The following is a 24,546-nucleotide window of genomic DNA, read 5'->3' as shown; positions in this document are numbered from 1 at the left end:
CGTGTAATGTGGAGTCTGTTCGAGAGCGTGCCCAAGCATACTTACCTGGTGCCGGGATTACCGTGATCAGCGAGGCGGTGTCTCCAGGGAGAGGCGCGGGCATTGCACTGCGCTCGTGCTGACCCCTGCCACTACCCCAAACTGGGGCAGATGGGGCATGCAATTTTTGGTAGTGGGGGACTGCGTTCGCGCTATCCCCCTACAATTCTAAACCAAAGAACAGAATGATTGCCTGCATGGGCAGGGCGTGCCAACTTCGTTGTTATGGTGTGCCGTAAGCGTGATGCAGCGTATGCTTTGTTTGTTATGGAATTCAGTAATAAGTTCAAGACAAACAACAAAATCAAGTCTGGTGTGGACGTGCTCAAAAGAAGTTCTCCGTACGTTTCGTAAAGAGGAAAAACTGCAAACATCAGCACTAGAGTAAAGAAATACTGAAGCGCAATGGTGTTGATAGCAGTGTTAGGAGTCGCGGTACAGTGGCTAGAATACTAGAAGTGTGATCACCGCCAAGCGGCTGCAATGGGAGGTAGTGACGCCGCCTTGCGATGTTTCCGCTAGGTGGCGCGCGCTGTCGTATACACGTCAGGCTCTCAGGCTGCGCACATTCTTCAATGCTGGAACTCGCCGGTTAGACGTGATTCTTTTGCCTGTTTACGCTGTTCTTTCGTGCTACATTTGCTGGTCGGACAGCCTTGTCGTGTTTACGTTATATCTTTTGCGGAGTGTGTGCCATGAGCAGACGTCAGAGCCACTGTTTTGTGCCCAGATGCTCAACTGCAGGTACAAATCGTGCAAGCAGAAGCTTTCATTGTTTGGAGTCCCGAAGACGACCATTTGTTCCAGCAGTGGCAGCGTAATATACCAAGAGCAGACGAGCCTTTGGAACAGAATGCTGCCGTTCCAATCCCCGAGATCCAATCGAAAAGCTTTTCGGGATGATTCGTCAGTTATCCGGGTGCAATGATCATCCCACATCGACCCAGTTCCTTACTGCCGTGAATTCCCTTAGCTTTTGCAATTTGCTAAAAGCACCAGACACGGGAAACTGTGCAGGTGACACACTTACGTCATTAGTTGGAACTGATGAAGTGGCCATACATGTTGACAATTTACTGGACACTGGAAACCTGGACGAAGATTCAAGTGTACTACAGGCATCGACTCTCCTTTCTGACCATGTGTATCCTGTGCAAGTCTGTGACGGAAGACTGGTGTACTATTTGGCCGGCTATGTGGCACGGAGGAAACTTATGGCAACGAAATGCCAGGACTGTTTTGAGCAGGTGCTGAAATCCATCGAGAACGCAGATAAAGATCTTGCGTCATTCACAGCATTCTGTGATGTTAAAGGGCTTTTGTACCTGTCACCTGAACTATTTTCATTTGTGGAGGCACTGGAGGACACATTCACATCGTGGTTCAGTTATAACAAGCTCTAAAGGGACCAGGGGCGTAGCCAGAAATTTTTTTCGGGGGGGGGGGGGGGTTCGATCATACTTTATGTATGTTCGTGCGTGCGTTTGTATGTGTGCGTGCCTATATACGCAGGCAAAACTGAAAAATTTCGGGGGGGGTTGAACTCCCCAACCCTCCCCCCCCCTGGCTACGCCCCTCAAAGGGACATTACAGTTGAACTTCTAAACTCAATGCAGACCGTACCATCAGTATAGTGTGCGACGCACACAAGCAAGATCTGACGAGCAACATAATCAAGTTTTTTGTGCTCACACGGCTTCACTTCTTCACGAAATCTCTAAACAAACAGAGAAGTTCTGCAAGAGAAAGATCAAAGCACTTCAAGTTTCGAAGGGCGATGTTATGTGCATCACCCTGTAATGTGCTAGCTTTCTTCCCTACTTTGATTCCCCCAACTTTAAATAAAATGTGTAAGAAGAGTATGCTCTCTGATTTTCTGTGCAGTTGTTAATTGAAAAATATTTCCACTGTGAATACGCAAGAATACTTAAGTTCTTGAAAACTATCTCATGCAAAATGTTAGGTATACTGTATAACAACATGAAGAAAATTGATATGAATGTCATAGTAGCATTTTTTTTTCGAGCTTCTTGAGGTTGCTTATAACCTTGTGAAATGGCAATCCCCCCAAAATGTTAATCAGTTACATTTCTCAGCATCAAGGAACGATCGCAAGCAGTGGCAAGCTTAGCTGGCCGCGATGTTTGCGAACGATGTAAAGCTTCACTTATGATACTGTGCGTACGGTCATACCATACGGTGATAATGTTTGATAATATATGCCGCAAATTTCATTTCTTTATGAGGCACTTACGCCCTGCATTATAGTAGAGACACTAATAAAAATTTACGGCGCAAACAAAACCATATGAGCCACAAATCAGCCTTGACATGGCAGCTTCGCTGCAGCGAGCCGAGCGAGCGACGTGTAAGCTACAACCAGCGCCACCTAGACAGCGCCGGTCGAGGCATCGGTGGAGAGCGTCAGCGCAGGCGGCGCGGTCTTCACACTTCCCTATTCTAGCCACTGTAGTCGCGGTCGCACTAAAAGGGGTTTATTGTGCCTGCAGTTGGGCCATGGTGTACTAGAATGGGGTAGTGTGCCGTCTTCGCAGCAAACCAATGGGAGAACGGTGGTCGCTTTTGCGATGACGCCACCAGAAGGGCGCCACAATCGAACGGTGTGCCCGCCGCGCGAAATTTAAATCAAGATTGCGAAAATTCCTGCCGTTCTTGAGTCAAATGATCACGTAACACGATTGGAACTAAACATATTTGCAAGATTTAAACACTTAAACACATTTGGTTGCATTATTGTAATAAATAAAGGTGCTTCTGCGTCGTCTGAGCATGCACAATTCCTATCGCTGAGCAGCGTCCCGGATCGTCTGCATGCTTACTGTTTTGATTGCAAAAGGCATAAAAAAGCACATCGCTGTTCATTCCATGCATATGTACGCCTGTCTAGCTATAACAGCAATTTGAATTTATGCGTCGAAACACACGAGGAGGTCTGGAAGGCTAACATTAACAGCATCGGGTGAGTTGCACGACCACCCGTCACCTGCATCAGCCAGAAGAACAGTCGCAAGGTTTTCGACAGAAAAAATACAAAGCTCAATGACGAATGCTGCTCCATTTCTTTAGAGATTTTACTCCACAAAGGCGCCAAAGCGCAGGAATGCAGCTAAATGCACCGCAATGTATCCTATGTGAATAAGTCCGTAATTCCAATCGGTCTGCAAAAACTTGAATTCTGCATCAGGCTTCCTCAAACACTGAGCCTGCCATGCACACGAAAAAATTCGCTAACGTGTCATGAGAAACAGAAGAGAAATATCAGCAAGTTTCCCACGTTCACGCACGACCACGCGGCAACTACAATTACCGATCTCGGATGCTTTGTATCTCAGCTTACCATAAATTACTTCAGGGGGCGGCGTGAGGTGGCGACACAGTAGTACGGTGTGCTCTGTCATCGCAAAAAGAGCCACGTTTCCGGCGCCAGACGGCACACTACCCCCATTCACTGTATATGCTTATAAAGGTAGCATATACAGCTGACTCTATTCTAGAATTTCTAGTACACCATGTTGGGCGCTCGCGCGCCCCGACGAGGGCCTAGAGAGACGCCATAGTTGACAAGTTTCAAATAATGTCGACCACCTGGGGTTCTTTGACGTGCACTGACATCGCACGGTACGGAGGCCTCTATCATTTTGCCTCCATCAAAATGGGAGCGCCGAGGCTGGGATCGAACCCGCGACTTTCGGGTTAGCAGCTGAGCACCATAACCCCAAAGACAAGGTTTATATTGACCGTTATTGCTACGTGAAAAAAAAATAAAAAAATCCGTTACTTTTTTTCACAATCGCATCTTCAAAGCATCGTGGTTCGTAGGCGTCACGTGTTCAGAATGCTGATATTTGCCACGTGCAAATGCGTTGTCACCTCACGTGATCACTTTAATATCGCGCGATTCATTTTACGAAGCGGGAAAAGTTTACTACGCGATGAGTGTGAATTTAAATACTGCCTAATCGCACAGGCGTTTCTTAACTTATCAACTATATATATAACCATGAGATGTTTTATTAATAACCTTGAATAATCAAATAAAACAAAATTGTGTGATCTCCGTAGAGGGGACGCCATTCATATTGTGGTCGAGGGCTCCCATGTCGCTAAAAATATATATGTATATATTTTTTTTATTTGAGACCCCGTTATATGGAGAATGCACTTCCAACACACAGTGATATCTACTTGAAGAGTAGGGATGTCCGCCGCGGCGCATCAGTGGTTACGGCGCTCGGCTGCTGACCCGAACGTCGCGGGTTCGATCCCGGCTGCGGCGGTCGCGTTTTGGTGGAGGAGAAATGGTAGAGGCCACCGTGTACTGTTCGATGTCAGGGCACGTTAAAAAAATCACACCATCTACCGCTAAAGGGGACCTGAGGCGATGCGAAGCAGCGTTTCGGCATCTAGAGCCCGCGTTTCATAGGTGGAGTGGAGAGAAGGGAGAGAGGCAAAGGGGAGAGGAGAAGTGGAGAGAGAAAGGGGAGAGGGAGTGGAGAGAGGGAAATGGGAAGTGGGGAGGGGAGGAGGGGGAATGGGAAAGGGACATGGGAAGTGGGGAGGGGGATGGGAGAGGGGAGTGGAGAGGGAGAGGAGGCGTGTGGAGAGGGCTTGTGCATGCGCAGTAAGGGTGGTCACGCCGCACCCACCACCACCACCACCGGATTGAACTCCGCTATAAGATGCTTCACATCTAAAAGAACTCCAGATGGTCGAAATTTCCGGAGGCGACCACTATTTTCGGCGTGCCTCACAATCATGGGGTTGTAAAACCCCAGGTATTATTATATTGAATAGCAGGCATGCAGTTTCTTTAGATTAGGCCCGGTCGTAAGCGGTTGGTAAACAGCGCTAGCATCAGTAGATATCATGGAGGTTACAAAGCTACAATGTGGTGATGAGCAAGTTCTTAGCCTACCAATGATGAGAGGTATGACATATCATATATCTACTCAGCTGTGGCCTGGGTAGCTGTGAATCTTTCTTTTTTTATTCTGTATTTCGAAGGGACTGGTCATTTATACAATGCGAAAGCTTTCTCCCGGCCGGGCGGAAACATGGCTGCGTGTGTTGTGGTTAGGAAAAGAGGTGAACTATGACAGAGCTGCTTCGTGCAGTTCTCCCTGAAAATATTTAGCGGCACTAACGTGTGCCTTATATCGTGATTTTGATCTTTACACATAATATTTAGAAGCCGTAGTGCGTTATTTATTCTATTTGTTTTTTTTTCTTCAAAATATTGATACACTGGGGGAAGTTGCTCGGTTTTTGAAACACACAAGCCGCAGTTAACAGTTGCTCGACCGCAGTGACTGTTGGACATGTAGTTTTTCCATATTGTTTTCGATTTCCTTCGGTAATTCCTTACTGGCACTGCGAAGCCTGAAGCCTCGGGGGCAAAGGGGTAGTCAACCACCCCCACCCCACCCCCCCCCCCCCCCCCCCTGGATGCGCTCCCCGTTACTGGTGTTGTGCGGCGTGAGGCTCGATGAAGATGGTTAAATTATTTTTGTAACCACCTTGGGTTCGATCATTAACTTGTGCCGCAGCAGTCTGTTTTCGGCGTCGTGTAGAGGGGTGAGAAGTGTGGTGAGCAGCGCCGCCACCAGTCGACAATGCAAAGCTTGAAGAGCTAGACGTCATTGAGAATATTCTGAGCAACTCATTGAGGGTTTCTACTTGTATGCTGCACCTTTAGGAATTTGACACTAAAAGGAACGAGGAGAAGGCACCAGATATTCTTTACTTATGCTACTGCAGCCGCAAATGTACAGCTAATAACGCAGTTCTTTTTCCCAAGTGTTGTCTCTAACGGGAGCAATTTTGCGGGTCCCGTGTAACCTGGCGTCTGTTCGAAAGCGTGCTAAAGCATACTTACCTGGTGCCGGGATTACCGTGATCAGCGAGGCGGTGTCTCCAGGGAGAGGCGCGGGCATTGCACTGCGCTCGTGCTGACCCCTGCCACTACCCCAAACTGGGGCAGATGGGGCATGCAATTTTTGGTAGTGGGGGACTGCGTTCGCGCTATCCCCCTACAATACAATCCAAAATGAGACTTTTAAAGGAGTTCCTTCTGGTATTCCCATTTAATACTTCACTACCTACTAAGCATACTACCTGGTGGCCGGTATTACCGTAATGAGCGAGGGATGTCACCAGGGAGGGCCGCGGGGGCAGATGGGGCATGCAATTTTCGGTAGTGGGGGTTGCGTTCGCGCTGTGCCCCAACAATTATAATCGAAAGAAAGATATATGGTCTATGGGGGTACCAGCAGGAAGAACCACGCACATAAATTGCGGTTATCAAGATAAACATGCAGCTTTCGGTTTCAGGCCCGCGAATACCAAAATTGGGGGGCATCCCAGCTGGGCCGTTTCCTTCTATTTTTTTTTTTTGTCTGGGACATTTTTGTTGTATCGTGAAAATACGCAAGCCTTCATGAATTATTCACAAGTCATCATTGTAGCTGCAACATGCGTCTGGAAAATAAGACGGGAAATGCCTTATGAAACTGAAGAACTATTTTTCATGGCGAAAAAGCTACGCGGTGAATATTGTGTGAATTCAAGCAGCCCTCTTGTATTGTAGTGGCACCAAATTACACAGCTATAGTCGCTGTGCTAAGCTCTGCCAGTCGGTGTCAGCTGAAAAATGTGAACCACAAAGCACCAGCTTGAGATTTGAATCATACAGAAAAGCTGCTAGAAGATGCAAAGAAAGGGGAAAGGGGCACAAGTGTTCAACAAACGGGTTTACAAACAAGTGCAATTTTTATTTATGAACTCATGTTGGTGTATTGAATACAAAACCATTTATACTGTTATGATATCACACGGTACATTACCCGACCGTATTCTCTGACCCTTGAAACCCACGAGTACGGACAATTGAAGTCCAGCAACCGCAATGCAGCACAATGTACAGCCCCAACCGGGAGCCTAGAACATGTAAAACTTTCCGTGAGTACTTTGCATACGCGGCTGGAAAAAGCTTTTTCTGTCATGCAGAAAAGAGATTTCTCGAGGCACAGGGAACTTGTTTTCACACTTCTATGAGTTATCTGTTGCCAGGTGTTTCGAAAATGCGAGTGAAGCAGGCTTTCAGAATGACTGAGTATTGTCACTTGATCGCATGAAACACTCGTTGGATTTTCAACAAGCTTACCTGTTTGTTTTCACCGTACTATCGCCAACTGATAACACCAGTTCTGAAAGAAATATGTTGCTGACGACCTGTGAAAAGCACCACGAACCTTTCATAAGTCTCTGGTAACGTTCGTGATTGCTGGCCAAGACGCAGTTACAGCAGTCAACATGCCCTAAGCCTAACTAGGCAGCAGTGTGGGAAACAACCATACTAGAGAGCGCACCGATGGGCACAAAAATGATGGTTCTCCCCTTGCTGTCATCAACTGCAGCGTGTGAAACTGCAGTCGCTGTGTTCAAGAGCGCCACTGTGGCACAAAAGATACCACTCAGTACCACATGTTCTGCGAGTGGACAAGGCAAACAGATGCCATAGACAGCCACGCATGTGAACAGCCCTCCTTCCATTGCTGGTCTGGCGAGCAGGTCGTTGTCTGTGTTGCCGTTGCTTGGTGGCAACGCATAGGGGAATGTTTTTTCGTGAATTTTCAACTTATCTTCTCAACAAATCCTTTTGCATTTAGTGGAAAGCGAACAAAAAAAGGTAGAAAAACATGGAGATTACACTTATTTTGCGTCCCTTTCTGGTTTTTACATGTGCCACCTACCAATCGGATAGATAAGGAGCAATGGGTGAGAGGTGGTGGGAAGAGTATTTAAGGGCACGTTTTTCTTTGTTAGACACAACGTTAATGAAAACCAACATACAATGAGGCCAAGGAAGGTGTAAGGGACGTTATTGGTAGTCCTTTAACTGTGGTTTAGTGGTTATCACATGGTGCTGATTTGCGGCAATGCTTGGTATGATGCAAAGTGCTTGAGCATTTGTATTGAGGTCAACGACTCTCATTTGTTACTTGCCTTAATTTCCCGTGCAAGGTTGCAGTTTATCTTAGCTACACTTTGAACTAACTATGCAATGACTGCCGCTGACCAACCCTTCATTACCATCAGGAGTCAGGTTGGCTAATTCTCGCTGTGTTACATGTGCTAACCTGTAAGCGAGTCAGTTGCTACGCCTTTATCGTTTATCCCCCTCAGTGGCAGTGTGTACAATTGTGCACGTCAACTGTAGTGGATTATCGTGTGCTGTGTGTTACTTCAGCCAACTTGAAACGCGATGTGCACATTTGCGCATGCTTCCTGAGTAGACAGCTAGAACTCATGTGACTTCAGTGTGCTGCATATTCCTTGAGAAGATAACTTTTCTGAAGACACTACCATGTTTGACGAGCCATTCGACGCGCCCCATTCCTAGAGTCACATGCCAAAATTGTCATTTTTGTTTGCTCGGAATGGCCATAATCGATAACTGATTGCCCATGTACATTTCACGCCTGAGAGGTGATTATATTTTTGCAAGAATAGAACATGACCGACTTCACAATAAATAGATAATTAATTATGCTAATTAAAATTAATTACTGAAACAGACAAATCAACATATTACTGCCTTTTCTTTCTTGTGATAGAATATCAAGCACCTTGCAATAGAGTTGTGTAAATTTGACACATTTATGGACAGTCTATCATAATTCAGTCATTCAGTCGTATCATAATCTCAGTCTATATCATGATAATAAACTGATTGATTGATTGATTGATTGATTGATTGATTGATTGATTGATTGATTGATTGATTGATTGATTGAATTCGCACCTGAAGGGTGTATACTAATATATCTCCCATTCGGTCAAAGCTGGGGATGTTGCACTTTAGCTTTTTCCTGAGATGACTAGGCTGACTAAAGTTGGTATGTTAGTTGTGCTTCGAAAACCTCGTTATGTCGTGAGATATATGTACCTTTCCAGAAAGGAGAAGCAAACAGGTGTAATGGAGCAAGAAACTAAAGGCAGTTTCCATGTGCAGTCACAGTTCTTTTTTTTTTCTTTTTGGTGCTTGCTACGTGACAAGCATTCATAAGGACTGCGGCATTTTTGAAAAGTTGCACACACTGTGGTAGCTTAGTGGAAAGTACGATACACTAGGACGGACGCTACTACGAACTTTTTATTTGAGTGTTTCGGAGTTTCATGGTGTCCCGGAAGGGAGTGACGGATTGTTTACAAAGCCTCTGGATGCAGATTTTTCACGGTTAGCACACTTAACGATGTCATTTAAATGTGACGTCTTTTACAACTGTGCTACTTGCGATCAATTGGCTTAAGGCACCACAGTGAGTCTACATCAGCTTCAATGTCTGTCTGTATAGCATTAGATGAAAAATTTACATGGACTGTTATTCTCACATTCCTAAGTAATGCTTCCAGCAAATGCCCAGATGTCATAGTCATATCAAAACTGCATCAGCAATATATTGGAAACTCTGGCTTTTGTTTTCTGTTCATTGTGAGTGTCTTTATTGCAGGAAACATAGCAAGATGCCTCATAAGTGCATAAATGCTCATAAAACTTTTGAACTGATTTGAATCAATTTTATAATGCATAGACGGAAAGCTGAAAGTTATCCGCTGTAAGTAGGAAGTAGTAGAAGCCTACATGTAACAAGAAGGGCCCCAAATTTTTATATTTAAATGTACTTATCAATGGTTAACCTCTCTGCATTTTGCCTCTTTTTCTCTCCCTTTCTGCTAATCACACACAATACCAAAGCACAACTTTCAAACCACTGTCATATAAATAAGGGATTGCATTCCTACATTGAGTCCCTACATTGATTCGGCGTTACAAATATGCCTCTTGCGAGTAGCTCTGAGCCATTACCTTTTTAAAAGCGTTTGCTGCAATGGAACGATGGTGCCCACATCTCTGCTGCGTCAAAAGTTACATTTCACCTGAACAGCAACAGTTGGTGCTGCTGTTCCTTGGAAGGGAAGTTCTCATTTTTCACTAGCACCGTTGCAGGTCATGCATGCTTTTCACCTATTGTTGGGCAGAAACAGGCAAGTAGTATTAAGCTACATTCACGAGAAAACGTGCTAAATTTCAGCACGAATGATGCAGCGTTTTCAGCTTGGTATATTTGCCAAAAAACTAGGACAAGTAGTTGGCATGCCCCTTGACGACTCTCATATTGAAGTCAGTCACCGCGTTAAAGCATCATGCAATACCACTGCTCCAAACATTGTCATTCAGTTTGCGCTCATGTTGCTCATTGAGACTCATTGCTAGAGAAGGCTAGAAAACGAAGGCTGTCTTCTAATGATTTGTGATTTCCATCAAGTGTGCCTGTTTTTGTTAACGAGCATTTGTGCCCTGCCACGAAGTGGCTATTCGGTCCCGCAAATGGAAAAAGGAAAGAATGCAAGTGGCAGTATTCGTGGACAATAAATGGCGAAATATTCGTTTGTAAATTTTCTGGGATGGCTATGGTTCTCATAAACAGCCTGGATGGCCTCACTAACATTGTCTGAGAAAACCTCATTGTTTTTTCCTCTTCTTTTGTGTTTCTGTTACAGTTAAGGGCTTTTTATTCAACAATGTTAACACCTTAGTCAAAGCAAAAAGACCATCGCTGTCATTTTTTCACCGAAATATTCGTTCCCTAGTGAATAAAACAGACGAAATGGAAAATGCTGCGGAGAGCGTAAATGTATCTTTCACAGCAATAATGCTAACAGAAAAACATGGTATACTAATACACCGAAAGTGTTTTCCCTTCCCGGGTATCAGTTCTTTTACCTAAAATCATGAAAGCAAACGCGGATGCGCTGTGCCTGTCTATTTCTGTAATGGAGGCCATCACCTATGAAGCTGCAGGTGAGTTCTGTATTATCAGTCCAGATATTGAAGTACTTACACTGCGCAACCGCAATAACCATTTTTGTACGTGTCATCTATCACCCACCGTCTGGTGATCTTAATCGGTTTTTGTACTTCATCGGCGAACTTTTCAGTCATTTTGCAGAAGAAAAGTTCAACCGTTCTTCTGGAAAGGGACTGCAGTGTGGACGTGCTTGCGCACACGCACTATAGGCAACGACTACAATACCCGTTGACCATGAACAGTTTCAGTAATATAACTGCAGTGCCAACACAAGTCACTCAAGAAACTGCAACACTGTGAGACCTTTTTATTACAAACGCTGACTTGATGACGTAATAGCAGATGTTATTTATACAGATATTATGACCATTTAGGTATATCTGTGTCAATCAGCAGTACCTGACATTTGGTAAAAAAGAGTACACCTATTCGCTACGTTCAAGACATCACACCAGATTATCTAGATGAATTTCGTAGCTGTAATAGTTTCCAGCGGTGGAACAATGTTTTCAGTTCAAACAACAGTGAAATTGCGTATTCCTCTTTCGTCACTACATTTAAAAAGATATACAGTTACAACTCGATTTAACGAAACCCGATTTTACAAATTGATGATGTAAGAAAGAAATTTCCATTCTCTGGCAGGTATCCATAGGGGTTAACGCTTGCATCAACTCGAATTAACAAAACTGTCAGGGCATCAAGCCCAATTTAACGAAGTTTTTCTGGGAATAAATGAGTAAGAATTGCAGTGATGCCTTTCTAATTTTGACAAAGATGGGTTTCCTTCGGATGTGCGCTCACGCTATCGCTTTAACGCCCTAGTCACAGCCCCAGGTTTACTTTAACAAGGCTGCTCGCCGTGCACGTGCACTGAACAACGAACTTAACAGTTGGTACAGCTTTCACGAACCAAAATGGCACTGTAAGGGTGGGTGTGCTTTATTGTCCCTGTAAATGCTTACACAGGAACATGGTGGTTGCTTCCGTTATTTAGTTGTTTATGTGATAGATAGCACTGATCATCTCCTTGCAACATTCTTGCTCGCCCTGTTCGCATTATCACTAAATTCGTTCCCACGTCTTTGTATGTCGCAGCTTGTCATTGATTGACGTGACTGTCTGTTTGGCCTGCATCGCCCGGACGTGAGAGGCTCCATGTCTGTGCTGCCCTTGCAGACTTTTCACATGCACAGGCATAGGTAATCGACAAATTCAACCCCATGGTAGCTTTTGGGGGATTGCCAAGTTACTATTTTAAATTTCGGAGGGCCGAAAAATCTTTTTTCTTGATTTTACGAACTTCCAGATTTAACGAAGTAATTTGAGCACAGTTGTCGCTTCATTAAATCGAGTTTCAACTCTACCATGAATATTTTTTATTTAAAAAGGTAAGAAAAAGAAACCTTCGAAAGCTCGTAAACTTTGGGTTAATTATGACTCATTAAACATGATTAAGCATAAGAATGCCCTATATGCAAATTTTATTAAACATAAAAACCCAACTAGTTTTGAAAGATATAAGTCATACCGAAATGAACTTGCTAGTGAACTTAGAACAGCTTAAAAACTTATCTCTGCAAAACTTATTTTCAGAACCTGCGACTAAGTCGTCAGACAGGATATGGAAAAATTTAAACTCCCTGCTACGCCCAACTATATTTCACGTTAACTTTCAACATCAAGGTTAACTGTAATCTGGCCAAACACTAGCAGATGCTTTTAACAATTTCTTTGTTAAACAAGTAAATCCTGACAGTGATTTAGATGCTCCTGCTACACAAACCATCGAAATCTTTCTTCTTCAGTCCCACCACTAACTGCGCTGAAGATCTTCTTTAATAAGTTCAGTCAAAAACCGTAAGCTCCAGGACAATGATGGTTTTCAAATAGGACCTATAAAGCTTGTCCTTGACATCATTTGTCCTGTCCTTACTGACATTTATAACCTGATTCTATCCTCTGGCCAATTTCCGAATGACAGGGAAACTGCTTGAGTATAGCCGGTGTTTAGAAAATGTGACAAAAATCTTCTAGGTAATTATCGTCTAATTTCGATTCTACCGGCATTCTCGAAAGGCATTGAAAAGATAATTCACGCTAAAGTAGTATAATACCTCGACAAACATAATTCATCGGTTGATTATCAGCATGGCTTTAGGAAGCTATGTTCCACAGAGACTGCTCTTTTAACTAAAAAAGAAACAATCCTACGAGCATTCAATGAAAAAAAAAAGATAATTATGGGAATCTATATAGATTTTTTCAAAGCATTTGATCTTGTCAATCACAAAATTTTACTCACTAAGCTGCAAGCTTATGGTATCCGTGGTGTAGCCATAGAGCTCTTTGAATACTACGTATTGCATTGAGCACAATATGTAGAGTTAGGAAAGGAAGAATCCAGTTTTCAGGCTGTTGGAGTAGCGCAGGGGAGTATCCTTGGGCCACTCCTGTTCATAATCTACGTAAATAATGTGCCGAACAGTTCAGAACTGGCAAAATTTATTTCCGATGCTGATGACACAGCACTGTTTATGACAGCTACATCAGAGACTGAACTTGAACTTCAAAGACACAGAACGCTATGAGAATTCGAACAGGGGGCTGATGCAAAGTGTTCGCGAATAAATGCCGGCAAGACAAAAGTTGCGGTGAATATGCAAAAAGGCAAACAATTATGAAATTCAGTAGAAATGAAAATAGGTATGGATGATTCAGAAATTGCTAACATGGTCTCCAGATTAGGTGTAACATTCTCACAAGACCAAAGTTGGCTCGCCGTGGTGGTGTAGCGATACGGTGCTCGGCTGCTGACCCGAAGGTCGCGGGTTCGATCCCAGTCGCGGCGGTCGCATTTCGATGGAGGCGAAATTTAAATACCAGATGTTCCAAATTTCCGGAGCCCTCCACTACGGTGCCTCTCATAATCATATCGTGATTTTGGGACGTTAAACCCCAGCAATCATGATTAATAAAGACCTCAGTTGGAATGTTCATGTCGAACACCTCAGTAAAAAACTCTCTTCTGCATTGGGAACAATAGCTCTTTAGAAATCTTCCAGTTCAAATTAAAATTTTGCTTCACAATGGTCTGGTGTTTTTTTTTTTTTTTTTTTTAATTCAGCAACCAGGAATCTGTTTGGGGCACCACCACCAAGTCAAATCTTACGAAACTGCTTCAAGAAAATTAGCTGTGCGATGCATCGCGAATGTTCCTCGCTCATTTTCTACTAAGGTCTCTTCGTAACGTTTGACATTTTACCGCGCCGAGGGTCTCGATCGGCACTGTGCCTTGAGCCGTCGCTCACTTGTGCCGCGGCGTTCCCGCCGCACGGCTGGTGTCAGCATTGCAGCTTCCGAGCGCGCTGTGTTGACTGCAGGCTCTGAACTTCGTGTCGTCGAAAATTTCGTTAGGCTGCGTCCCGAGAAACGTTGATGGAGCCTTGACGTCCGTACCACGACTACGATACTCGTGGCAGTAGCGCAATGCATTTCATACATTCAAATTTTATTGAGTGTAGAGATGTAGAGAGATGTGAAGAGAGTACAATGGATGGATAGATTGATCGGGCTATGGCTCACGCCACCTAGCCAAGTTGTATACATTATACCAAGCCACCGTAATTATACCCGTTCGAGAGACAAATTTGACGACTGCTTTAATTTTATCCACCATTCGGTTAAGCTTCGTTCGGTTATTTCTGCCCGCCTAAAGACTTGGTGTGTGGTACGCAACGCCGCCACCAGTCGTCAACACGTATCTCGACATTGCTGATTGAATTTTGCTTCCACCAACTATTCATTGAGGATTCCAGCTTTTATTCTGCACATTTTGAAGCTTGACAATAAAAGAAACGAGGAGAGGGCGCCAGAGCATCTTTATTTATGCTACCACGGCCACAAATTTACAGCTAATGGCGCAACATTTGTTCCGCGCTAAGTCTCTAACCGGAGTAATGTGGCGGGCCCCTTGTAGTCTGGCGTGTGTTCGAGAGCGTGCCTAAGCATACTTACCTGGTGCCGGGATTACCGTGATCAGCGAGGCGGTGTCTCCAGGGAGAGGCGCGGGCATTGCACTGCGCTCGTGCTGACCCCTGCCACTACCCCAAACTGGGGCAGATGGGGCATGCAATTTTTGGTAGTGGGGGACTGCGTTCGCGCTATCCCCCTACAATTCAATCCAAAATGAGATTAAGTTTCTTAAAGTTGCTGCAGCGGTATGCATCGTTTGTAATACTGCATTTAGCTCTTGAGAATGTATGCAACGGTAGGGTTAATCACATGAGCAGTATGTATTGTCTGTAAAAAATAGGCTGAATGATCGGACTGTACACATAGTTCAATTTCTTCAAATGGTTCCAACTCTTCTAACTCCCACTGCGTACACTTGCGGATACGTGTCTGCCACGCCTGGAAAGCACCCTGAAAGTCCTCGACGGGAATGCCTCTCAGGAATTACAGGAATGTCGTAACATGTGGCTGAATGTTTTCAGCGGTCCTATTGGATTGGAACAAACTTTATTTGTGCCAGTGATTTTCTTTCTGCTCTTCAGTTGGGGAAAAAAAAAAAAAGATCGCACGGAGCCAAGTGGGGCGTTGCTTCAGGCCAGGAAGTTGGCACCAATGAAGGACGTGTGGCGGGGGCATTGTCACGGCCGCTGGATGAAAAGCATTGTGATGGTGCAGCTATGCCCCATTCTGGAGCCTGACCGTGTCTTTGATGTCATCCCTCACGCGCGCTGCCCGGCGTTTCAATCTCTTGAGCACCTCCAGGTAAACTGGCGACCGGCTGCGTTGGAAGGGCAGACCCCCCGACACACACACACACATTGCCTGACCGGTTTTACCGCGCTGCCATGGATAGTCGCGTCACAATAAAATCATGCGCGTTACTTTCATAATGGACCCTGTATACGTTTGATACGCATTAGCACACAGTGTGCTGCCCGATCTATTAACGGATAGAAGAATAAGCTCTTTTCCGGACTGTTGCACGGCAGTGCGAAAGTCGACGTCACAGCCTTCGCAGTGCATATTGAGGGGTCACGCATATTAACAACAGCTCAGGAGGGGATTATGGCGGCGCCCGGGAACCTTCGCCGAAGAGTTGTAAATGCGGTGCTCATGTGCACGTGGTTTTCTGTGCTCACATAGCCAGCTGTATTTGCATGAAAACCCCGTTGGGTCCCGGCTCTTTCGGCGTTCTCTGAAACCGAAACTGCGACTCGGCGCCATATAAACGTTTGCGAACAATTAACTATCGCACGCTCGAGCTAACGAGGCTTCCAGTCGTGATAAGTGAGTCGTTAGCTACTTATTGCAACAGGACAAAAAAAAAGGAAGTTAGATTTTTGTGTCAGTACTTCTTTTAAAGGACGCCTGACGCTGACAAATTTTTGTTTGTGGTTTTTATGTCTTAATTAGTAGCTTTGTGCCTTATAATCCTGAAATTGAGTCGTAAATGCTCTAACGTATCGCATAATTTAATTATGACCGCTTTGGCCGTCACTCCAAAACGCCAACCTAAAATCGCGAGAAACTAGCGCCCCACCGCGGCGAAGCGCCATAAGGTCACGTGAGCTCATGCTTTAGTGACGTTCAGAGCGCGCTTTTTGAATGGTGACCCCACGTGCGGGAAAGAATGAAGAAAAATGGCTGTCAAGGGTCCTTCGTGATTAGATATGAATAGCACCAATAAATCCTATTTGCAACGACATAATGAGACCTAATACTAACACCACTGAACTTAAAGGACGATTTTCGCTCGCATGTTTTCTAGTGCCGTCGCGGAAGTGCATTCTTACGTGTAAGTCAGCAAGCTTACGTAACAAGGAAGCCAGGGCATTTCGTTGATTTTTCGAAATACAATTGTTTATTTCAAGTTTCCGAAAAGCTTGCTATTAAATAAGATGGACTAGTGCTCGAGAGTTTGATTGCCCGATCGTATTTCGAAACATGTAAGCGGCTGCATGCAGTGACTGCTCGGCATTGTACTTTAGTGATTTCGTTCAACTTCCTTGAAGAATTTTCCGATATTGGTCTCGTGCGGCTTGTGCAATGCTTGGAGTTCGATCGTTCACTTGTTGCAGGTATTGTAGGTGTCCTCCAAGTTCCGATATCGGACGTGTTCCAAGGGCGGGGTCAACAGCGGCGCCACCTGTCGACGACGCGTAGCTTGACTGTTTAGAAGAATACATTGATGCTTTCCACTTTTGTTCTTCATATATGGTCCCGTCGCAATAAAAGGATCGAGCTAGAGGTATATACCATTTCTGTTTGCAACGCCGTGTCGACCTAGCTTGCAAGCGCACAGCTAGTATTTGTTCGGCGTGTAGTCCCTAACCAGAGTCATGTTTCAAGCCCCTTGTGGTGTGGAGTCTGTTCGCAACATTCTCAAAGCATACTTACCTGGTGCCGGGATTACCGTGATCAGCGAGGCGGTGTCCCCAGGGAGAGGCGCGGGCATTGCACTGCGCTCGTGCTGACCCCTGCCACTACCCCAAACTGGGGCAGATGGGGCATGCAATTTTTGGTAGTGGGGGACTGCGTTCGCGCTATCCCCCTACAATGCAATCTAAAATGAGACTTGTGATCTAGGTTTTGTGCATACATTACCTACAGCTGCTGCAGCGATATACACGGTTTGAATAGCCCACTAAACATGTACGGTGACACCAAAGACCATGCATATCCACTAAAGCGGTATTCAACCGGGGGACAATTCCTCGGGGGTCTCCTACTCACACGGACGAGGCGAACGGAGGGGGAGAACAGTGTTACCAGACTACTCTGGTGGCTTGCACTGCCCGTTTCACCAGCTGCAGACTGGACACCCACTGCCGCTCTCTGCAGGAGCAAATGCAACAATGTGGCCGAACAATTGGGATTGGATTGGAACAAACTTTATTTGTGCCTGCAGTTGGGCGCTCGCGCGCCCCGACGAGGGCCTACGTCGTCTTCGGGGTTGCCGTTACTCGGCGCGGGTCTCCGCTCGCCGTTGCCGGCTCGCTGGGTCCCTGCCTTTCGAGCGCCCCGAGGACCTGCTGGACGGCCCAGAGCTGTTGATCCAGGTCGTAGCTCTTCGCGGCTTCCTCGAGCCGCGACGGGATCGTTCTTGATCTCGCTTCCTCTGGGTGTTTGATGCAGTCCCACAAGATGTGCGTGTGATCCGCCGTCTCCCTCCGGCAGACCTTGCACTTGTCGGTCGGGTATGTCTCGGGGTACATGCGATGCATCAGTCCCGGACTCGGTAGCGATCCGGTCTGGAGCTGTCTCAATAGTACCGCCTCCGCTCGACTCAACCGCGGGTGCGGGAGTGGGAAAGTCCTGCGAGCCATGCGGTAGGCTTTTGTGATGTCGTTATAGTCCGTCATGCGGTCCTTGGCTCCGAACCACGTCTGACGGTCTGTCGCCGGGGCGCGGTTAGTTAGCGCTCGCGCCGCTGCGTGTGCCGTCTCGTTGTGATTGGCATTGCGTTCCGACGCGTCACCCGCGTGCGCCGGGAACCACTTAATTCTTACTTTTCTGTCTTGCAGTTTGGCCGCACGCAATACTCGTTCGGCCTCTCTACATACTTGGCCTTTGGCGAAGTTTCGCACCGCCTGTCTCGAGTCACTTAGCACGGTGTGGCAGTCTGGGTCGATGATGGCCAGGGCGATGGCCACCTCCTCCGCTTGTTCCGCTCCAATGCTCTTCACGCTCGCTGCCGTCCTTGTTGCGCCGGTCGACGCCTCGATGACGACCGCTGCGAAAGCGTTCTGTTGGTATTCGGCCGCGTCCACATATCGCGCGTGCTCGTCGTTGGCGTGCAGGTCGATGAGAGCCTTGGCCCTCGCCGCTCTTCTTCCCTTGTTGTAGTCGGGATTCATGTTCTTGGGTATGGGGTCGGTTCTGGTCTGGCGTCGGACCTCTTTGGGGACGGGGAGCTTCGTCTCCGCTTCGTTCGAGTGTCCTATTCCCAGGTCATCCAGTATTTTCCTCCCGGCATTGGTCGTGGACAGCCGCTCCAGTTGAGCGCTCCGTTGTGCTTCGGCTATTTCTTCGAGCGTGTTGTGTATCCCGAGTTGTAAGAGGCGGGTCGTGCTCGTGGACTCAAACAGGCCCAACGCCGTTTTGTACGCTCTTCTGATGATGGCATTGATTTTGTTGCGTTCGTGTTGCAGCCATCTGTGGTAGGCTGCGACGTAAGTGACGTGGCTGATGATAAAGGATTGTACGAGCCTGATTAGGCTCTCCTCTCTCATGCCTGCTTTCCGGGACGTGACTCGTTTGAGGAGTCGCGTCGCGTTGGCCGCCTTCGCTGTAAGACGGGCGATGATGTCGCCGTTTCTTCCGTGCTTCTCGATGACCATGCCTAGGATCCTGATTTTACCGACCTCGGGGATAACGTTGCCGGATTTGGTTATGATTCGGATCTTTTCGTATTCGCGTTTTTTGGTCTTGCCTCTGACGTTGTTGGTAGGTGGGAGTATTAGGAGCTCCGATTTGCTCGGCGAACATATCAGTCCGGTGCCCTCCAACCGGTCTTCTATCGCGTCGACGGCGGTTTGCAGCGCGCACTCAATGTGGGCGTCGCTGCCACCGGTCACCCACAGCGTGATATCGTCCGCGTAGATGGTGTGCCTGACGTGTTCGACATCCGCGAGCTTCTCTGCCACTCCGATCATTACCAGGTTGAACAGCATCGGCGAGATGACCGACCCCTGCGGTGTGCCAGTGCTCCCGAGCTTCTTCTCTTGCGTCTGTAGGTCGCCTGCTCGCAGCTCGGCGGTCCTGTCCGTGAGGAAGTCCTTAATGTAGTTGTAGGATCTCTCACCCATGTTGAGATTTGAGACTTGGGACAGGATCGCCGAGTGTTTCACCTTGTCGAAGGCGCTCTGCAGGTCGAGCCCCAGGATTGCCTTGTTGTCGCGTGCGCTGCCATCGCCGTCGATGATTTGGTATTTGAGCTGCAGCATCGCGTCCTGCGTGCTCAGGTGCTGTCTGAAGCCGATTACCGTGGCCGGGTACAGCCCTTCTCGTTCCAGGTAATCTTGCCACCTGTTGAGCAGGACGTGCTCCAGCACCTTGCCCACGCAGGACGTGAGCGAGATGGGCCGGAGGTTGTCCGTGTCCGGTGGCTTCCCCGGCTTGGGAATCAGAATGGTCTTGGCTGTCTTCCACTGCTTCGGCAGCTCGCCCGCTTTCCAGCACTTGTTGAAGTACTTTGCTAGGTTCTCAACGGAGCCGTCGTCGAGGTTCTTCAGCGCCTTGTTCGTGACGAGGTCCGGGCCGGCCGCCGACCGGCTGTTGAGGCCGTGCAGGGCCGCGCGGACTTCCTCGACGTCAATATCGCGATCGAGGTTCGCGTTGGGTTGGCCGCCGTACGGCGCGTGTTGTTCGGTGGGTGTAGTTGGCAGATATTTGTCGTTGATACGCCTGGTGACTTCATCGGCGCCGTGTACCGAGACCGCCCGATGTATGAGCTTGGCGAGTCTGTCCCTTTGGTGTGACTTGGTCTTGGTTTCGTCGAGCAGATGCCGCAGCAGGTTCCACGTCTTCCCGCTGTGCATCTGCCCGTCTGCTGCGTTGCAGATCTCGTTCCACTGTTGCGCGCATAGCACGCGGCAGTGATCTTCGATCGCTCGGTTGAGCTCCGCCACCTGCTTTCTGAGTCTGCGGTTGAGCCGTTGTTTCTTCCATCGATTGAGTATCGACTGTTTGGCCTCGATGAGATGCGCTAGCCGGCTGTCTACTTTGTCTATCTCCGCGTCCGTTTTAATTTCTTTCGTCGCGTCGCGTACGTTCTTGGTGATTTCGGCCGTCCACGAGTTGATGTCTTCGATCTCGTCGTCACCGTCTTCCCTCTGGTTTCTGGTGTGTCGGAAGGCATCCCAGTCTATCCATCTGTGTGTTCTGTTGCTGGTGTCGTTGTGTTCTGGTATGCCGATTTCCACGATGGTGTGGTCACTGCCGAGGTCGGCCCCCGTGTTTCTCCAGGTGATCGCGCCCCGGACGTCGTTCTTGACGAACGTGAGGTCCGGAGTGGTGTCGCGGGACACGGAGTTACCGATTCTCGTCGGATGCGTCGGGTCCGTGATGAGGGTGAACTCGAGTTCCGTGGCGTCTTGGTACAGGTCGCGGCCCTTTCCTGTGTACTTGTTGTAGCCCCAGGCTGGGTTCATCGCGTTGAAGTCACCGCACGCGATCAGCGTGTTGCGGCCCGCCGCGGTGCTGGCTCTGTGCAGTAGTGTCTTGAATCTCTCTTTTCTCTTCGATGGGTTGCTGTAGACGTTCAGCAGAAATATGCTTCCTTTTCTCTTCTTGCCCGGGATGATTTCGGTGAGTGTGTGCTCGATCTTGATAGTGTTGTGGAGCTCGTGTTCGACGAACGTGATTCCCTTCCTGACCAGGGTGCACAGGCCTCTGCCGTCGGGTGGGCCCTTGTGCACTCTGTAGCCGGGGAGTGACGGTGCGTCGGTGAGTGTCTCTTGTAGTAGTATCACGTCCGGCTTGCGCGCGGCGCGTGCAATGTGCTGCTGGATGACTGCCTTCTTCCTTCCGAAGCCGCGACAGTTCCACTGCCACACTGTTACGCCTGTTGCTGCTGCTGCGTTGGCGGCCATAATTGCGTTGGCGCGTATGCGGTTCCTTGGTTGGGTGGATGTAGCGCGAAAATGGGCGCAAACGTCGGGTGGCTCACGATCGGCTGTAGGGTCCTTTCGATGTAGGCGAATCTGTTTATGTTCTCAGCTTGGTAGTTATCCACTGTTTGTTTCATTGCTGTCACTGCTGCGATGTTCGCCGTGAGTAGCTCTTCGAGTTTGGTGAATCTCGCTTCGAATTTGGCTTCGAGGTTCTCGTTGCGGTCGTTTTCTTTTTGCTTGCGCGGGGGCCTCGATGGCTCGCTTCTTCTGTGCCGGTTCCTCTACGGCTGCCTCCTGGTTCTTCGTGCTTGTTTCCTCTGTCTCTCTTGAGCTTGGCGTGGGTCTCTGTGGAGACTCGTTGTTGCATAGCAGCAGCTTACGGATCTCAGCAATCTCTCTCGAGAGGTTGTTAATAGTTGTTCGCAGCGCCGCGTTTTCTTGCCTTAAGGTCTCGTTGGCTTCTCGCACCTTGTTCATATCGTCTTTCTTCGCGGCTTCCGTGATTTTCTGCGCGCTCCTTGTATTGTTCCCTTTCGCTGCGTCGACCCAGCCTACTCGTTCATGTGATGGTGACCTTTTCTTGCTGCTGTCTCTGGATTTTGGCGCGCGATTCTTCGATGGAGTCCTTGACTTTTGCACAGCTGACGGCTTGTCGAGTGGCGGGAAATCGCTTTCCGGCAGCAGCTGGAGTTCGGCCTGTCGCCGTACCCATTGTCGCTTGCGCACAACGTAAGGCATCTTGTATTTTGCCTTGCACGTTCGGTCTCCGGTCGAGTGTTCGCCCCCGCACAGCTTACATTTTGGGGTACAGCTATGGTCTTCCTTGGGGTTCGCGAGCCCGCAGGCCAGGCACGTCTTGATTGTGGGTGTCGGGCACACGTCCTTACGGTGTCCCACTCGGCCGCACTGGTGGCAAACGTCGATCTGTTTCCTGTAGAGGTGGCAAGGTATCAGGGTGACTCCGTATCGGACGAAGTTCGGTACCTTGGGTCCCTGGAACACCACGATCGCGGAGGTCGTGCTGCCGATCCTCTTTGCGCCCACTGCTAGTGGGTTCCTCTCGTTGACAATATTTCTATCGAGCTCTTCGGCGTTCGCGTCGGTGGGGATGCCTTTGATGACGCCTTTTACGGTGTCGTGAGGTGCCGTGCGATATGCGCTGACTTCGTAGAGTTTGCCTTGAATAGAGATTTCATGGATTGTAGCGTACCTTGCTGCGTTGTTTTCGTTCGGTGTACTGACGACCATAATATTCTGTTGCGTGTTGGGGCAGATGGTGTCCGCCGCGCTTTCCTCGCTCGTGATCTTGGCCGCGGCGAGTATGGCCGTGGCGACGGTGGTGGTGCCGGTCTTGACGATGTCCAGTCCCCCTCTGACGACTATCTTGCTCTCTTCCAGCGGCATGGCTGGCATGCGTGCGGCCTTGATGACCGAGGCTCTCACGTTTTTGTTGAATTTCGATTTCGGGCTTGCCCGCCGGATCCGTCGGGCATGCCACTGGCGGGGGCCCGCCGGCGCAGCCTCGACATACGCTCCCCCGCGAGCGTCCATCCGGCCTCGTTGTGGTACTCCTCTGGTGTTATTTCTTCTCCTTGAACTTGAACGCGCATTTCGTTGTCCACGATCACTGTTGTCCGAGCGGACGCCTCCATCTCAGAGCTGACGAGCGGCCGCCACCGAGCAGTACGGCAGACGGCGACCGGCGCGACGGTGCCAGGCCTAGCGCCCGCGGAGCACGCCTAGGCCTAGCAGTCCTTCGCACGGCGGCGGTAGAAGAAGTCCCGAAATTTGACAAAAAAAGCGTACCTCAGGGGTCAGCTGGTATCAGTCGATGCCTCTCGTCATCACGGACACATTGGTGGAGGGGGGGACTGCGTTCGCGCTATCCCCCTACAATGCAATCTAAAATGAGACTTGTGATCTAGGTTTTGTGCATACATTACCTACAGCTGCTGCAGCGATATACACGGTTTGAATAGCCCACTAAACATGTACGGTGACACCAAAGACCATGCATATCCACTAAAGCGGTATTCAACCGGGGGACAATTCCTCGGGGGTCTCCTACTCACACGGACGAGGCGAACGGAGGGGGAGAACAGTGTTACCAGACTACTCTGGTGGCTTGCACTGCCCGTTTCACCAGCTGCAGACTGGACACCCACTGCCGCTCTCTGCAGGAGCAAATGCAAAAGAGTCCGCCGAGGGATCGTTTGTCCTGTCGGGGAAAAGGTCCCCGTGTCCTCGAGGAGGCGCGGGGGGACTACGCCCACGCACTAATCCGTGACGTCGCGGTCACGTGATCTGCAACCCCCCTCCGAGTCCCCCGCGGATTTCTCCCTCGTGTGAATACCCCTTAAGCAACATAGCTGGTGCCGGGATTACCGTGATCAGCGAGGCGGTGTCTCCAGAGAGAGGCGTGGGCATTGCACTGCGCTCGTGCTGGTTCCTGCCATTACCCCAAACTGGGGCAGATGGGGAATGCAATCCGCCTTTTTCAGGATGGCGCGGGAAAGCCGATGATTTTCTGTTCCATCACATGCCGCTTGGTTCTTAACTTTTTCTAGAGTTTCTTTGTTATGCTCCACGTTTCAGCCCGGTAGGTTAGAAATTCATTGTTAGGCTTTTGCTTGCTTCTTTTAATTCATGTTGCTCTCACCGGCATCTGCAGACTGATTTGCGGCGACCGCAATTGATTGAAACTGAACCGAAGTACGTAGGCACCACCAACAGCCACGTGAGCGCTTATGAAAAACGTGTCTACCCCGCAGCAGCCACATGGATGGACCACAGATGCCCCGCGCGTTCACTTTTGTCCTTCACCACGCAACCACTTCTCAGCTCAAGTAAATTTGGCAAGGTGGAGCATATATATTACTGCGTAATTTGAACGATGACCTTTTGTTTAGCTGCAATGCCCTCTCTACGATTCCCATCCTCCTAGCTTTTCTGCGCGCCATTGTTAGGCCAAGTGAGTGCTTGCAAAG

General features: G+C 48.3%; 1 protein-coding gene and 4 non-coding genes across 5 annotated transcripts; 4 read left to right on the top strand and 1 right to left on the bottom strand.

Annotated features, from left to right (window-relative positions):
• Positions 1–37: 37 nt before the first annotated feature.
• On the top strand, positions 38–201 carry LOC119401029 (U1 spliceosomal RNA). Its single transcript, XR_005185368.1, has one exon. It is a non-coding gene; the product is annotated as a U1 spliceosomal RNA (small nuclear RNA).
• Positions 202–5,927: 5,726 nt separating this feature from the next.
• LOC119401027 (U1 spliceosomal RNA) lies at positions 5,928–6,091 on the top strand. The gene has a single exon (XR_005185367.1). It is a non-coding gene; the product is annotated as a U1 spliceosomal RNA (small nuclear RNA).
• An 8,849-nt stretch (positions 6,092–14,940) lies between these two features.
• LOC119401026 (U1 spliceosomal RNA) lies at positions 14,941–15,104 on the top strand. The gene has a single exon (XR_005185366.1). It is a non-coding gene; the product is annotated as a U1 spliceosomal RNA (small nuclear RNA).
• A 2,230-nt stretch (positions 15,105–17,334) lies between these two features.
• LOC119401050 (U1 spliceosomal RNA) lies at positions 17,335–17,498 on the top strand. Its single transcript, XR_005185386.1, has one exon. It is a non-coding gene; the product is annotated as a U1 spliceosomal RNA (small nuclear RNA).
• A 4,175-nt stretch (positions 17,499–21,673) lies between these two features.
• Positions 21,674–23,172, bottom strand: LOC119399006 (uncharacterized). Its single transcript, XM_037665820.2, is given in 2 exon segments — positions 21,674–23,041; positions 23,044–23,172. Coding segments are annotated over 2 exon segments (1,494 nt in total). The 5' UTR covers positions 23,170–23,172.
• Positions 23,173–24,546: the final 1,374 nt, after the last annotated feature.

Source organism: Rhipicephalus sanguineus, chromosome 7 (assembly GCF_013339695.2).
Source record: "Rhipicephalus sanguineus isolate Rsan-2018 chromosome 7, BIME_Rsan_1.4, whole genome shotgun sequence".
NCBI classification, from domain to species: domain Eukaryota; kingdom Metazoa; phylum Arthropoda; class Arachnida; order Ixodida; family Ixodidae; genus Rhipicephalus; species Rhipicephalus sanguineus.
Note: the sequence above shows the minus strand (reverse complement) of the source record. Positions and strands in the feature narration are given on the sequence as shown.